Source organism: Labeo rohita, chromosome 17 (genome assembly GCF_022985175.1).
Source record: "Labeo rohita strain BAU-BD-2019 chromosome 17, IGBB_LRoh.1.0, whole genome shotgun sequence".
Classification (NCBI taxonomy): domain Eukaryota; kingdom Metazoa; phylum Chordata; class Actinopteri; order Cypriniformes; family Cyprinidae; genus Labeo; species Labeo rohita.
The window spans coordinates 34724026-34740100 of NC_066885.1; the positions used below are offsets into that span (position 1 = coordinate 34724026).

Genomic DNA, 16075 nt, shown 5'->3' on the forward strand with positions numbered 1-16075 from the left:
CTTGCAATTTCTGAGGCTGGTGACTCGAATGTGCACAACACAACTGATGGTCCCAACCCCATTAAGAAGGCAGGAAATTCCACAAATGAACCCTGACAAGGCACACCTGTGAAGTGAAAATCATTTCAGGAGACTACATCATGAAGCTCATTGAGAGAAGGCCACGGGTTTGCAACACTGTCAACAAAGCAAAGGGTGGCTACTTTTGTTCACTACATAACTCCATATGTGTTCATTCATAGTTTTGATGTCTTCAGTGAGAATCTACAATGTAAACAGTCATGAAAATAAAGAAAAAATGTCTCAGGTTACGTATGTAACCATGGTTCCAGAGGGAATGAGACGCTGCGTCGAAAACGCATTGGGGAACGCCTTCAGTGTGATCACGGTCTGAATCATATGTGCAATCAATCCAATAGAAAGGCGAGATGTCACGGGCAGGTGACATCATAGACCAGGAAGCTTAAAAGCACGTGTGCCAGAATCGGCATTCAGCTTCAAGGCAGAAGAAAGCGCTCGCAGGGATGCCGGAAGTATGGCCCGAGACACAGCGTCTTGTCCCTCAGGGAACCATGGTTACATATATAACCTGAGATGTTCCCCTTTAGGAACTCGAGCTGCGTCAAAAAAGCATTGGGAAACGAGATGCCCACGCTCCCTAAGTCCCTGCCTAGTGTGTGCTGTGGCAAAGGACAGAAGAGCCAGGAACGGTTCGTAGGTCTAGGTCATAGAACCTGATGAAGGTTAACAGCGTGGACCACCCCGCAGCGTTGCAGATGTCCAGCATGGGGACACACAAGAAGGCCTTGGAGGCAGCCATGCCTCAGGTAGAGTGGGCCTTGACCCCCAAGGGAGAGGGAAGTCCCGAGGATTCATAGGCTAAAGAGATGGCATCCACGATCCAGCGACTGAGGGTCTGCTTAGATGCAGTGAGACCCTTCTTAGGGGGACCAAAACAAACAAACAACTGATCCGCCCTTCTCCACATGGCAGCTCTGTGGATGTACATGTCCAGCGCTCTTACTGGACAAATACAGTTACGCTTCTGCTGGTCTTAATCCCGAAAGGGAGGAGGACAGAAGGCCTGGAGTACAACAGGCTGTGGTGCCGAGGAGGGGACCTTCGGAACATACCCATGACGAGGGTACAGGAAGGCTTTGGCAATGCCAGGAGCAAAGTCTAAGTAGGAAGGGGCCACAGAGAGGGCTTGAAGATCCCCTACTCTTTTAAGAGAAGTTAAAGCCAGAAGAAGGACCGTCTTAAGAGTTAGATGACGGTCAGAGGACTCTTCGATAGGCTCAAAAGGGGGCCCACAAAGAGCCTCTAGCACCACGGCAAGGTCCCAAGAAGGGACCCGGGGTCATACAGGAGGCTTCAGCCTCAGCGCACCGTGGAGGAAACGTGTAACAAGGGGGTTTTTACCCACTGAGGTACCACCTAGAGGGGCATGGTAGGCCGAAATAGCCGCCACGTAGACCTTCAGGGTGGAGTGGGCTAACCCTGTGGAGAACCGATCCTGCAGAAACCCCAGCACTGTACCAACTGGGCAGTTAACTGGGTCCTGCTGGCGGTCTCCACACCATGAAGTGAAAAGTTTCCTCTTTAGGGTGTACAGTTTCCTCGTGGAGGGAGCTCTGGATTGGAGGATGGTCTCAATAACCTCAGTTGAGAGACCAGAAGCCACGAGGAGTGCCCCCTCAGGGGCCACACCCACAACTTCCACAACTCCGGGCAAGGGTGAAAGATGGTGCCCCCTGCCTGAGAGAGGAGATCCCTCCTGACGGGAATCTCACATGGAGAGCCGTCGAGAAGGGAAATCAAGTCTGAGAACCATACTCGGGCCGGCCGGTACGGAGCTATTACAAGAAGACGGACTCCGTCCTGGCGCACTCTCTTCAGAACTCCCGGGAGCAGAGCAATCGGGGAAAAGGTGTACAGACGAAGCCTCGGCCACGTCTGTACCATGGCATCCAGCCCCAGTGAGCTGGATGAGTCAGAGAGTACCAGAGGGAACATTGCAATGTCTCTCAAGTTGCAAAGAGGTCCACCTGAGCCTGGCCAAACACTCTCCAAATCTGCTTCACCACCTCTAGGTGAAGCATCCATTCCCTGGGCCTCAGCCCCTGCCTTGACAGGATGTCTGCTCCCAAGTTGAGATGCCCAGGAATATGAACTGCTCTCAGTGAGAGGAGTTTGTCCTGGGACCACACAAGGATCTGGTGCGCCAGCTTGTACAAGGGGCGCGAACGCAGACCTCCCTGGTGGTTGATGTAGTAGACCACCGCTGTGCTGTCGGTGTGCACCAGCACATGGCTCTTAGGTCTGGAAGGAAGTGTTTCAGAGCCTGAAACACAGCCAGCATCTCCAGGCAGTTGATGTGCCAAGTGAGACGGCAGCCGCTCCACAGACCATGGGCAGGGTGGCCGCCCATGACCGCTCCCCAACCGGTGAGGGACGCATCCATCGCTAGCGTTACGCAGCGACAAGGAATTCCCAGCACCAGGCCCTGAGACAGGAACCAAGGTTTTTCCACATGTCCAAGGCACGTAGGCATCGCCGCATAACCTTGATCATGCGAAATGGGTTTCCCCTCGGGGAGAACCACTTGGTCCTGAGCCACCACTGTAGGGGTCTCATGTACAGCAGGCCAAAAGTTATGACGCTGGACGCAGCTGCCATCAGACCCAGCAGTTGTTGAAACTATTTCACAGTAGAACAACACCTCGGTGTTGAACTGCCATCTGCTCTGATTGAGCTAGAATCAACCAAACATCGATGTAATTGAGTATGCGGATGCCCTGGAGTCACAGAGGAGCCAGAGCTGCATCCACAGACTTGGTGAAATTTTGGGGTGAGAGTGCTAGGCTGAAAGGAAGAACCTGATACTGGTATGCTTCACCCCTGAAAGCAAACCTTAGGAACTTCCTGTGTTGAGGAAGGATGGAGACTTGGAAGTAAGCATCTTTTAGATCTATTGTCACAAACCAGTCCTCTGACCTGATCTGTGACACAACCTGCTTGATGGTCAGCATCTTGAACTTCAGCCACATTACTGAGCAGTTCACTAGACGCAGATCTAAAATGGGACGCAAGCCCCTATCCTTCTTTGACACAATGAAGTACCGGCTGTAGAACCCGGACTCCCTGATGCGAGGAGGGACCACCTCGATGGCCTCCTTCCTCAAGAGAGTGGCTACTACTTGTTTCATTACCAGACCCTGCTCGGGACCCATCAGCGTGGAAAAAACCCAGTTGAAAGGCGGCGGCGGAATGCCAAACTGTATGCGATACCCTCGCTCTACAGTGCGCAGGACCCACGCAGATACATTTGGCAGTAGCTTCCACACTGCCAAATAATCTACTAAGGGAACCAGTCTCTTGAGCGGCTTGGAGGGTAAGGTCGGAGTCTTTAAGGACGATGCAGTGTTGGGGGACAGATAGCTGGCAAGCGTTTGTTCCACCCGGGGCATCATCTTATAACTGCTCTCTGCTGTCCCCACCACATTGCCATAATAATCAGAAGTGGGGACAAAGAGGCGGGCCGAGAATGGTCTTCCCCATGACCTCAACACTTTGGCATGGAGGTCGGGGAAAAACGGCAGGCTCCGATGTGAAGGTGGCGGCCTATTACACAGGAAGCGCTCATCTAATTTACTCCACTGCGGTTCGGCCTGCTCCTTGGCGGGCCAATCGATATTCAACTTGGCTACCGCACGAGTAACCACCTCCAAAAGTTCCTCATACTGTGATGATGCTGAGGCTTCACTGACGCTCTCGACATCAACCTCCTCGGAGGAAGATATGCAGAGTGTCGAGCCCGTTCCCAGGGGGAAGAAACCGCTGAGCGGGCTTCCGATCCCAGAGAATGGGCAGCAGATCTGGCGGGTGAGGAAGGAGATAGGGGGATACACATCTCCATTCCCTCCAGCAGATCCAATTGCGATCCCCATGAGTGCAGCCACCGCTCCGCCTCAGCGGAAGCGGGGCCAGACCCGGAACGCTAGTGAAGGCTCCCTCCTTAAGGAGAGCCTTCCAGGAGCGGAGAGCATGCAGGCTGAGGTGCTCGCAATGCGGAGAAGAAGGCGTTCCCCAATGCGTTTTTGACGCAGCTCGAGTTCCTGAAGGGGAACATTAAATGAGAGGGTGTGTCCAAACTTTTGACTGGTAGGGTATATATATATATATATATATATATATATATATATATTTCAAATCATATTCATAATCATATTTTCTGCTGAGATTTGAGTAATATACATGTGTATTTTATGCAGTTTTGCATTGGGATTACATAATGATGTCACTGCACAATGACATCACAATGTTATTTAGCAACAATTTAGCAACAAATTGTCCTGCCTTTAACAACTTTCCTTGAAAATTAGTTGGCAACACTGCTACAGACAAGTGTGTTTGATTAGGGTTGGAGCTAAAGTCTGCAGGAAAGTGGCCGTCCAGGCCTGAAATTGCCCATCCCTGACCTAGAGGAAGCATCTATAAAGCAAAAAGAAGAGGACCCAAAATGGAACACCATAATACATTAACATTACATTGTTAAAATGTGCTCTCCTTGAGGTAAGAGGCAAACCACTACAGCAACTACACACTACACAACATTAACGCAAGACAAGGGAACTGAGGAAATAACAGGGCTGTTATACACAGGGAACATATTCAGGCAGAATCATATCAACTTGTGTAAAAAGGGCATCCGATGACCCTTTTAATAGAGAATTCCCAAGGAAATTCTGAAGACCATGTCCCTTTGGTGTTATGCGTTTTCCTTTCTTTTTTTGGTCTTCTTTTTCTTGCCCTTAACTTTTGTTTTACTGGTTGGCTCTGTGTTTAACGCAGGCCTGGATCTGGTCAGGTTAGCTGTGGGGCTGAGTTTACTGCTGGACACACTTGGGTTGGACCTCGAGTGCATTCCTTGGGCAGAAGCAGGTTTGCTAGTGGACGGTTTAGGGACGCTGGTGAAAAGATTCGGCTGGGAATATGAGCGCATGCCTGGTGAGCTCGAGGGGTTTCCTATCATGGGAAGGTGCACATGCTCGCTGCTCATGTTATTGACAGAGTAGCGGCTGCTGTTAGACATGATAATATGGTGCCAGGAGCTGAGAGGGGTGGCAGAGAATGGCTGAAGGCCGCTGGAGTCCTCTTTGGCAGCGCCTGGTGATATTATCATAGAGCTCCGTGGAGTGACGGCCTCTACGGCGCTCTCAAAGGTTTTAAGGATCCTATCGCTCTTCTGCTTCTCCTTCTTCTGCCGGGACTCCACTTTGCGCAACTGGCGCCGGTGGTCTCGCATCATCTGCTTCCTAGTATCTGCCAGGCCTCTGTAGGGTAGCAAGATATTAATTCAGTAATTCATCAAGGGTTTTCAACCTTTTAGGACATGCAACCCCCAACCACCCCAAAGTTTGTGTAATTCCACTCGCAGAGTAAATAAGTCATTTGCGGTTATATCGTCATGTCAGAAGTGGAGTGTTTTTTAGCAAGCGCTCAACTAAAATTAAAGCTGCATCTCCTTTATCGATGACACCTGTGGTGTTGTTTACTAAGGGTTCGATGACTAATGGCCCTGAAAAGAATATATGATAAGTCCAGATGCAAAACCAGCTAAATCCATCTGACGTCTTTGTTTAAAAAGGAATTTTTATCAGGCTCAGATGTACAGGTTTCTATGTAAGTACCAGTACTTCTGATTGGGCCGAGGCTGGAATTTAGCAAGTTTGAAGTAAAAGTATTTGATGGACGTATAATATGTGTCATGAGCATTCACTCAGTATCATTATCTCATTTTTGACCGAGATAGCTTTTAGCTTGTTTTGCATCTGAACTCTTCATATGATAACATCCAAACAACAACTAGTACTACAAGAAAAATGTAATACTGTAACAATGTAGTAAAGTAGAGGTCTTCACAACCCAATCTAATACCTCTGGTCCCGGGTCTGTTTAACATTTGTGTGTAATGCACGAATTGATCGCAGAACACCGCACCCGCCAGTGATCAGTGTCGGCCAGCACTTTGCATGTGTTTTTTAACTTGCAACTTGTAAAATTAGGATGAGAAAAGTGTGAGCAGGAAATAAGGCAGGAAAAAAAAAACATGCATGACGCGAAGTTAATGTTAGTACTGCAAGCGGACGGTATCAAGCTGTCTCATGGGAATTCCTCCATGTGCTTCATAAGATTAACTAGGTGGAGCTTTAAGCATATGTTTTGTATTGTTTTCTTTTACTGAAGAAGAGACGCACCTGTTATTGAACACACACAATGGTGCAGTGCAGGTTATACGCAGGTATACGGCGTACCCACTTCAGTCAGATTTGTGTATACCCACTTCTAAATCCACTCTGACGCACATCATTCAGTAGTGTCTTGCATTAGCCAAAATCATGACAGTCCACCACATGATATCTAATCCAATTGCACCTGAATACATGCAAATACTCTGTAAAAGCAAGACCGTGGCGCCGGCTTCCTTTGAAATATGATTATGTGAGCATGTCAGGGGAGGTGCGCAGAGTGGTAACATGGTAATTAATTGTTGATTACTAATTTGAATCAGTGCATTATAACGAAAACAATACCTTATATAAATTAAAGAGTATACCCACCTCTCCAGACACCACTACACCACTGCGCATGCAGTAAAGTGTAACGCACTGCTTGTTGTGTGTGTTAAAAAAAAAAAAATGCTCCGAGCTGCAATAATGAATAGATTAAGAAGCAAGAGAGAGGAACAGCCTAACACGGATGGAACTGTTAGTGTCAAGAAGGATTGATCGCAGTCAGGGCTACTAACAGTAGGTAAGCCAAAAAGTTTTTTTCACAACTTGTTTATTGACTTGTTAATAGCAGTTTGCTGTGCAATATGTGCCGACCGGGTGCAGGGTCTGTGTCTTCCTAGACGGGTTCGGGTCCAGTTATCGAATAATGGTCAGGTCCCCGTCGTGTTTGGGTAGTAAATTTAAAGCATTTCTCGGGTCTGCACGGCTTTGGGTCACACTATCAAATTAAATACAGGTCCGGGTTGGTTCCGTGCAATAAATTTACGGGTCTCTTCGGGTTCGGGTATGAGTTTTTGGACCCGTGAAGACCTCTATAGTGAAGCACTGATGTTTCAATGCTCTGATGTAGAGCACCAAAATCAGTCACTATGTCACTATGAAGACAGATGACAGTAACACAGGCAGTAACTCAGAGTTTATGATTTAGAATCATCTCATCTCATCTCATCATCACTTTATGAATAATCATAAAGTTGTATTATTGGTGAGAATTGTCCAGGTGCACAGAATTGGTGAGCTTTGTTGTGTATTTAACATTTAATGTCTTCTTTAACCTTCAGAGAGATCAGAGTAATGTTGTTAAAGAGAGCCCACCTGTAGTCCACTATGCCTGTTCGGTCTCGATCCAGTCTCTGAATCAACTCCTCAATCTGGAATTTCTCCAATGGGATGCTGGATTGCTGGTGTGATCAGATATAAAATGTCAAAAATAATATGTCATTTGATGCTCAGGCCAAGTTTTACACTATCAGACATTTGGATTCATATGCTCGTTTTTAAATTATAGTCTGGGAATAATGTAATGATCAAAACACGCAAAGCATTTTGAGCTTGTTTTTGTCTAGATTGCAGCTCTGCTCACTCTGGACATTCATCAGTTCATTTCATGGATTTGACATTTGGTACTTTCTCAGCCCCAGGTCAATACCTGAACGGCTTTCCTGAAGTCTACGACGGGAACACGCATTGTCCCATCCTTGTCGATGTTACGGAAGAAGTCCCACAGGCGAAGCTTGCGCTGATCAAGGTAATCCTTCGAAAAGACAGTTCAGCAAATGCGGTGAGAGACGCTCAGACTTGAGAAACACAAAAATCCAAATTTTAGCCAGTTTATGTAGACTATCTACCTGAATAACTTTCATGGGGTCGATGCGTTTGCGAGGCTTTTTGGCGATAAAGCCTCCGACGCCTCCATACTGCACCTCCAGACTGGGATGTTCCTGACAGATCAGCTCCAACAGCTGCACAAAGTTCTCATTCACCAGCACGTTCTACAACACAAATGAAACAAAACACATTTTACGCCCATTCTGCAAGCTGGAGCTAAACTCTGCAGGACATCGGCCCTCCAGGACTAAGTTTAGAAACTCCTGCCTTAGTTAGAACAAAACACTTCCTGTAAGGTTTCTGATGATCCCAAAGATCATATATCCAGTTAACCTCTACAGTATTTTTACACAAATTCAATTCAAGTTCGATGTATGTTGGAAAATATAGAAGCCTGTATTAAACCACTTAGATCAGGGGTTCTCAGTTCTGGCCCTCAAGGTCCACTTTCTTGCAGAGTTTAGCTCCAACCCTAATCAAACACACCTGAACAAGCTAATCGTCTTCAGGATTACTGGAAAGTTACTGGCGAGTTTGAGCTCAAGGGCCAGAGTCGAGAACCCCTGACTTATATGATCATATGAATATGATCTTTTATTATTTACTGTGTTGTGTTTTTTCCTTTTAATTTATTTCCTTTATGTGTTTTTCTGTATGCCTTCAAGATATGATTTGACTAAACTTCAAGTATTGCATGTATCAGGGATACAACATGTTTGTTTCCACTTGTTTCTCTATATTTAAATGTACTGTACGTTGTTATACTGCAGCTTCGAAAAATCCAAAATATATATTTTTACATATGATAAATAAGTTGTGATTATTGTAGGTACAAAATGAATAGTGTCATGCATTTCGCAGTTTTTAAGCTAAAATATATATGACATAGTCTAAGTAGAATTCTTGTTAAGTTTTTAAATAAGGTCATTGCCTTGACATTTTTGAAGTTTTTCACTCACTTAATATAAGTAAACAAATTAGTACAATGTGGCCACAATTTACTTACATGAGGGAACAAATTCTTAATTCATGGCCAAGATTTACATAAAATGAGGGAACAAATTCATAAAACAAAGGAACGTATTCCTAATTTGTGGCCACAATAAATATAGTTTTGTCTGCATGTCATGTGCGAGGCTGTGTAAATCCATCCAAACTTCCATCGAATATTCCTTTTTAGCTTGTGAAAATGACTTTTGCCGTGTCTGTATCTAGTCTCAGGTGCAGCACATTTCTTTGAAGGACTACAGCGACCTTACTCTAAATGCTTTAATAACGCATGTTTCTACTTCTAGTCATAAAATGAAAGTATATAAGTGGGTCTGAAGGCATTGCTACAGTGAATGCTTAAATAATAAAGCTATAAATAATAGCTCTGTTGATTATAAAACTGTATATTTGTACTGTGTGTTGTGTGCCACCCAAGATTCCCTCTTGGGAGCCTGACACTCGTGCACTCACGCATATGTTGATCTCCTCGATGGCAGTCTTGGGTGTGTTCTTGACCACATTGATCAAAGTAAGAGCTCCCTCCACTGTCAGTGAGTTATACGCCATCTGTAAGAAAACAATATCACACGTGATACTTTCAAAATCTCTGTAAAATATGTGGGATTCTGCCCTAAAATACTAAAATGTACTGTTTAGCCTGTGATGTCTGAGATGCCATAGAGGTCATTATGCACAAGCTATTACATGTGATCATATTGCTTTACACTTGCGCAGTGTTTAAAAATTAGATTTTAATCCGATGTAGTATTATAGTATTATAGGGTCTAAAGAGCCGTGTGACGCACCTGCAGCACTCTGAGTGTGTCGTTGGCCTCCAGTCCCTTACACAGCAGACTCGCTCCCTCATCGGTGATGCGGTTGTTGTTGAGGTCCAGGTACACCAGCGTGTTGTTGAACTTGAGCGCTTCACCCAAAGCCAAAGCACCCTCGTTTCCAAAGCCATTAAATGAGAGGTCTAAGTGTTTCAAAGTCGTGTTGACCTGACGACAGAGAAAGAGACATCTTGCGTGATTTGCACAGTGTGACACTGCAAAGTATGTGAGCTGTGTGTTTGTGTGTCTGTACCTTCAGTCCAGCACAGAAAGCTACAGCTCCCTTCATTCGCAGATGATTCCAGCTCAGGTCCAGAACTTCTAAACCGTCATTATTTGCTACATGAGAAATGCGTTTAATTATTGTGCTTGTTTTCTTTGTGTAGTGAAGTTTAATTCTCACACATTATTCACCTATCATCTGACCCAGATGTTCACTGCCTCTGCCGCAGAACTGATTGTGACTCAAATCCAGCTCCTTCACTCTGTAGTTGCTCTGAAAAGAAACAGATGAGATGTTTCTGTTCTCAGGAACTAGAGTTAAGATGTAGTGAATGTTTTTTTTTCTTCACACAATTTCTTGCAGTTTCTGTGTTTATGCATCACTTCTTAAAGGTGCAGTGTGTAATTTCTGCAGCACCAAAATTACAATTCACAGTCTACTTGTGATCCTCAGTGCCTGATCCTCAGTGTGTTATTGTGATGCTTTGTTCTAGATCATCAAGAGAGTCTTTTAAACCACTTTGCACTATGCTAAGTTAAACTATATTCATGCATTTGACAGACACTTTTATCTAAAGTCACTTGCATTGTATTAAAGGTACACAAATTTGATCAGTTCTTGCTTTCCCTGGGAATTAAACCAATCATCTTGTTGTTATTAGTGCCAGTGCTCTACTGCATGAGCAACAGAAAGACTAGCTAACATACATAAATAACTAACAATATAAAGGCAAAGTTAGTCTAAATGAATGCTGTAATTATTTATATTTTGTTGCAAAAACTCTGTTGTGTGTACATTCCTTTTCTTAAAATTTGATTTTAATTTGACCAATTTAGCTTTGGTAATATAATATAAGGTTTGCGATAAAAAATACTTTTTTTTTCATAAAGTTATTTTATGTCTTTTCATTGAATATAACTATAGAAGCCAGTTTCTGCCACAGATTTAAAAAATAATAAATAAAAAATGAATACATTTGACTTTTTATCTTACAATTCTGATTTGTTTCTAAGAATTTCAAGGTTAAATTTTACAATTCCAGCTTTCTATTTCATAATTCTCAGAACATATTAAAATTTATTATTATTATTATTATTATTATTATTATTATTATTATTATTATTATTTTATTATTTATTTATTTTTGCCAGAATTAAAAATACAAATTGATAAATGTGACTTTTTTTTGTTCACAATTTTGACTTTTTTCTTGCTGTTGAAATATAAACTCAGAATTGCAAGAAAAAAAATCTGATTTGTGAGATAAGTCAATTATCTAATTGGCTTAAACAAACTTCCAAAGAATACAATAGAATAGATTAGAAAGTGCACGGTAAACCAAACCAAAGCTAAAACAGTTTCAGATCGTTTTTTTATTTTTTTAGTTTTTTGGACCAAAAAAAAAAAAAAAAAAAAAAAAAACTTTAATTAGATTTGTTTTATTTGATGTACAAAGAAAACACCTGCACAAACTTTTATACGTGTGTCTCTTATTGAGAATCAGCGGCACCTGGTGGATGTTTTTGTCATTTCATCCATTTGAATGAGCAAGTTACTTTACCTAAAATTGAGCATTCTTGTCTTTATTCACTCTGCCTCATCTTGTTCCAAATCCAAATACTTTCTTATTTTGGTGAAACACAAAAAAAAGATATTTTAAGAAATGTCTCAGCTTTTAGTCTAAACAGTGGAAGTCAATGGGCACCAAAAAGGTTTGTTTACCATTTGTGTATTGCCGAAGAAATGCAGTCATTTCGATGGGGAAAGAGATGAGTTTGGTGAACGATCCCATTAACCACATTTATGTTGCATAAACAGACTGTGGTGCTTGAACTTACCGCAAACGCATCTGCAAACCATTTAGCATCATCTTCAACAAATCTATTCCCTGTGAACACAAACACTGCAGTCTGTGTCACTGTGAATCAGGTTTACCATCTGACCATGCTGTACATGTGCTGTATGCATGAAATACCTGACAGTTTTAATGATTTAATGGAAATGTTTTCCAGGAGCATCTTAGCGACGCACTCGGCTCCTGCAGACTGAAGGTGATTGTCAGAGAGATCCTGGAAGACACCAGAACTTAATGTTTTGCTTCCCTCTAGTGGACAAATTCATCACAACACGTAGGTGAAAATAGTAAGAGAGACTTACAAGATTCTGGATGGTGAAATTGGCCCTCAGCATCTCTGTGAGATATCTGGCCCCTTCGGCTGACAGGAAGTTGTCTGCCAGCTCCAGTGTTGTGGTGTGCATGTCTGTCTACACACACAGAGCGACTGAAATCAGCATCAGATCATCAGCTTTAGATCTTCAGAAGCGGTCAGTCTTACCACGAGGGCGATGGCCAGCGCTTTCGCTCCCAGAGGACCGAGTCCATGATGGTTGAGGTTAATGGTGGCAGAGCCCAGGTTTCTGAGGAAGTATCTGACAGGAACGACACCCACCAGCTTACAGGCCTGCAGATACAGTTCTTCAGTGGACAGATCCTTCCTGATGAGCTTCACCTGTGACACTGGAGAAAAACACCAGAGCAATCTCTTAATTTCAGCATAATATAACACTGCTGAAGGAGTAATGCATACAGAGCGGGGCCAAATTGTTTTCTAATTATAATTTGTTATTTTCTATATTATCTTTATTTATATTATCTATATTTTATTACACAAAACACGTAACAACTAAACATAATAAAAATTAGTGTTTATTAGTTGTTACTTGTTTTGTTTAATGCTTCAGCAGTATTGTATGTAAACAGAATTGTGGAAATAAAGCACTTTAAATTGAACTGAAAGTGAATTATCTTTCTTTTAGTGTGAGTTTGGAATGAGAAGGAGAGGAATTTACACACAACAGATGTTCATTAGTCTGACACGGGTTCTGTGACAAAACCTATAAATAATTACATTATTCATTTAGACTAATTATGCCTATTTATTTACTGATTTACTAATATGTTGAATATATTGTTCAATACTGATAAAACTACAATCAGTCATTTCAAAACAGCTTTTAATTACCACAAGTGTCCTTCCAACTTGGTCCAAACCCCCCCCCCCCAGAATAATAAATGTAATTTAAATAATGCAATTTAAATTCAAATAGACATTTAAAAGATTTATAAACCAATGCTGTACTAGAAATATGATGATATGAACACACTGTGGGTAAATGAATTACGTAACGTTTCAATTTTTCTTAAATTGCAGTTCTGTATCTGCATCCTGTTTGGAGCCTTATTTTAATTTCTCAGCTCAAACCCTGAGCCCTGTCAATTCAGATCTAGAGTAAATCCAGTTCTTACCATGAGCGTCCGGCTCTGTGTCGCCTTCATCCTCCAGAATCACGTCGTGTGGATTCTCATAGTCGGTGAAGCTGAGGGAATCCAGAGAGAGACTGTGAACACTCATGCCTTCATCAGCCCTCATCTTCTACATACAGTTTAATAGTGTCATCTGGAGGTCTGGTGTCTAGTGTTTGTCTAGTATGAAGCTGGTTTATGTGTCTTAGCAACAGGTGTATATGTGACACCCGCGGCACTGCTGGAATCCACCTGTGCATGTGAAGAGAAAGTCATTAAAAATGCATGTCAAACACAGACACACACTCACATTCCTGCACAACCACTGAAACTGCAGCAAAACTATATATAGTATAGTTAGTTTGGTAGGGTTTACAGGAATTGCCATGGTAGTGCATGAGCTTCTTTTTTCAGAGATTCTCTCTGCCTTGAATAATTACCAAAAACTCATAAAAACAATTAAATTAATCTGACATGTTTAGATCACAACATGCTTTATTAATCAAACATTTGTTTGTTTGTTTATGCATCTGGCATGAAGAATCCAGGCAATGCAAGAACAGATCAAATGTATAGCTAAAATGCAATTGAATGCAGAAGAAAAAGAAGCAAAAATGTTTTGATCTGAGCATGAGATTTACTGTATTACATCTGAATAATTTTGAGATTGATTTTGTCTTCTGATAACTCTTTTCTGAGGTAGGAGGCCACCTCTTTAATTTTGTCCCATAACAACTGATCAGTGGCTAACAACTTACTTAGCATTTGTTTCCATGTATTTCTTCTAGTAATCATCACTAAATACTGTGCTGCAGTTTTAGCTGTTTGTAAGGAGGCATTGTCACATTCATGTCTGTAAATGTCATTGGTTTCTCCCATTGTCTCCCCCCGTCGTTCTGCTTACTTTGGTTTAGTCCTCATTATCGTCATCCCCTTCACCTGTCTGTAATTAGTCTCACCCTTTATAAGTCTGTTTGTATTCTGAATTCTCTGTCGGTCCTTGATGTTGTTTGGTGTGTGTGGATGTATTGCTGTGTTCCTGCCTGTTTCGTATGAAGATTTATATTAAAGTAATTGTTTGTATTGTATCTCGTTTCCCGTCTCATCCATCCAGCAAAACCGTAACAGTTGGACCGACCGAAACAGTTTTTCCCGGCGTTTCCCTGCTTTATTTTACGTTTTTTCCTGAGTGTTTGTTTTGTGTTTTTTCGTTATGGATAACCCTGCCGTCCTCCTCCTTCTCCTGGAGCAGGGAAATCGCTCTCTCGTGGACCACACTAGAGACTTCGTGTACCTCGCACCACTCACGCACTACCCGGACAGCAGCCTGTGCACATTCTACCGTGCAGGACTGAACATCGCCACCAAAGCGCAGCTGTCCGGGGAGGATCCATGAGAGAGCATCGCCGACTACACCGAGTGGGTGCTGGTGTCCTGCAGAGCTTCGTTGACCGCGGAGGATGACACCAGCCCCACTCAAGACCCAGAGCCCAGCCTACCAGCATCCCGACACGCGGAGTTTGAGCCCGAGCCCACCGCGGATGACGAGCCAGAGCCACGAGCGACAGAGCCAGAGCCCTACACGTCCGATCAGGTGCGAGAGCCGGCTACAGCTACCGCGACAGGGGAGTGCAACAGGGAGCAAGTGAGGGCTATGGAGAGCCCTGCCCACTGCACCACTGCTGGGGGTGAGCTGGAAAACAACTCTGGGGACTTGATTGACTTCTCTACTGAAGTTCTAGAAAATAACTCTGGGGATTTAATAGACTACTTTACTGAATTATCTACCTGTTATGATCAACCTGCCTGTCTGGAATTCCCACCCACCCTCCCTCTTCTGCCTATGTCAACGTCTGTCTGAGCACCGCTGTCCCCTGACAGCCCCTCTGCTCACCCTCAGCCCACCACCTGTGCAGTGGGCTCGCCGCGGGTCTGCCAGCTTCCATCGGTGTCAGGGCTGGAGGATCCCTCATCTCCGCCTCCAGCCTCAGAGTCCAGAACTCCGCCTCGGCCCTCCGACCCTGCGGCTCCACCACGGCTCTCAGCGCCCTCATCTCCATCGTTGCCCGTCGGTCCACCAGCTCCACCGGGCTCCCTCGTCTTTCCGGCTCCGCCCTGGTCGGTCGTCGTCCCTCTGTCACCTCGTCACTCTGTCCCACCGGCTCCTAAGGACTCCTCCCTCCCTCCGGCACAGCCTCCATCCTCTGTCGCTCCGGCTCTGCCGCGGACCTCCGGATCTCCGCCTACGCCTTGGTCGCCAGAGCCTAGGGCTCCGCCTTGGCCCTTCGGATCCTCAGTGTCGCCCTGGATCTTCGGCTCTCCGTCTCCGCCTCGGGCTCCTCCGCCAGCGGCTCCGCCTCCGTCGGTCGGCCCCCTGGAGTCGTCAGCCCTTCCTCCACCATGGCTCCTCCCTCCGTCGGCTCCACCGTGGGTCGACATCATGGCTGCGGTCTGGGTCTCCCTCTGCTTCTCCTGCTCCGGGTCCCTCCTGTGTCACCCCCCTGGACTGTGTTGTATTTCCCTGTACTGTCTGTCCGGCCATGGCCTCCTTAACTCCCCGATCCGCCATGGCCTCCTGAACTGCCCACCTACCCTCGCCTTTGGATGTTATACGGCGCGAGACGCGCCTACTCGGAGGGGGGCGTAATGTCACATTCATGTCTGTAAATGTCATTGGTTTCTCCCATTGTCTCCCCCCCGTCGTTCTGCTTACTTTGGTTTAGTCCTCATTATCGTCATCCCCTTCACCTGTCTGTAATTAGTCTCACCCTTTATAAGTCTGTTTGTATTCTGAGTTCTCTGTCGGTCCTTGATGTTGTTT

General features: G+C 44.5%; 1 protein-coding gene across 1 annotated transcript; it reads right to left on the reverse strand.

Moving 5' to 3' along the window:
* Nucleotides 1-4771: 4771 nt before the first annotated feature.
* LOC127180183 (leucine-rich repeat-containing protein 74A) lies at nt 4772-13381 on the reverse strand. The gene is made up of 13 exons (XM_051134154.1): nt 13258-13381; nt 12287-12519; nt 12108-12215; nt 11926-12019; nt 11789-11838; nt 10142-10223; nt 9981-10066; nt 9701-9895; nt 9366-9461; nt 7925-8068; nt 7726-7830; nt 7392-7477; nt 4772-5336 (listed from the first exon to the last, which is right to left on the reverse strand). The coding sequence occupies exons 1-13, from the start codon at nt 13379-13381 to the stop codon at nt 4772-4774; spliced, it is 1968 nt and encodes a 655-aa protein (XP_050990111.1).
* Between the last annotated feature and the right edge of the window lie 2694 nt (nt 13382-16075).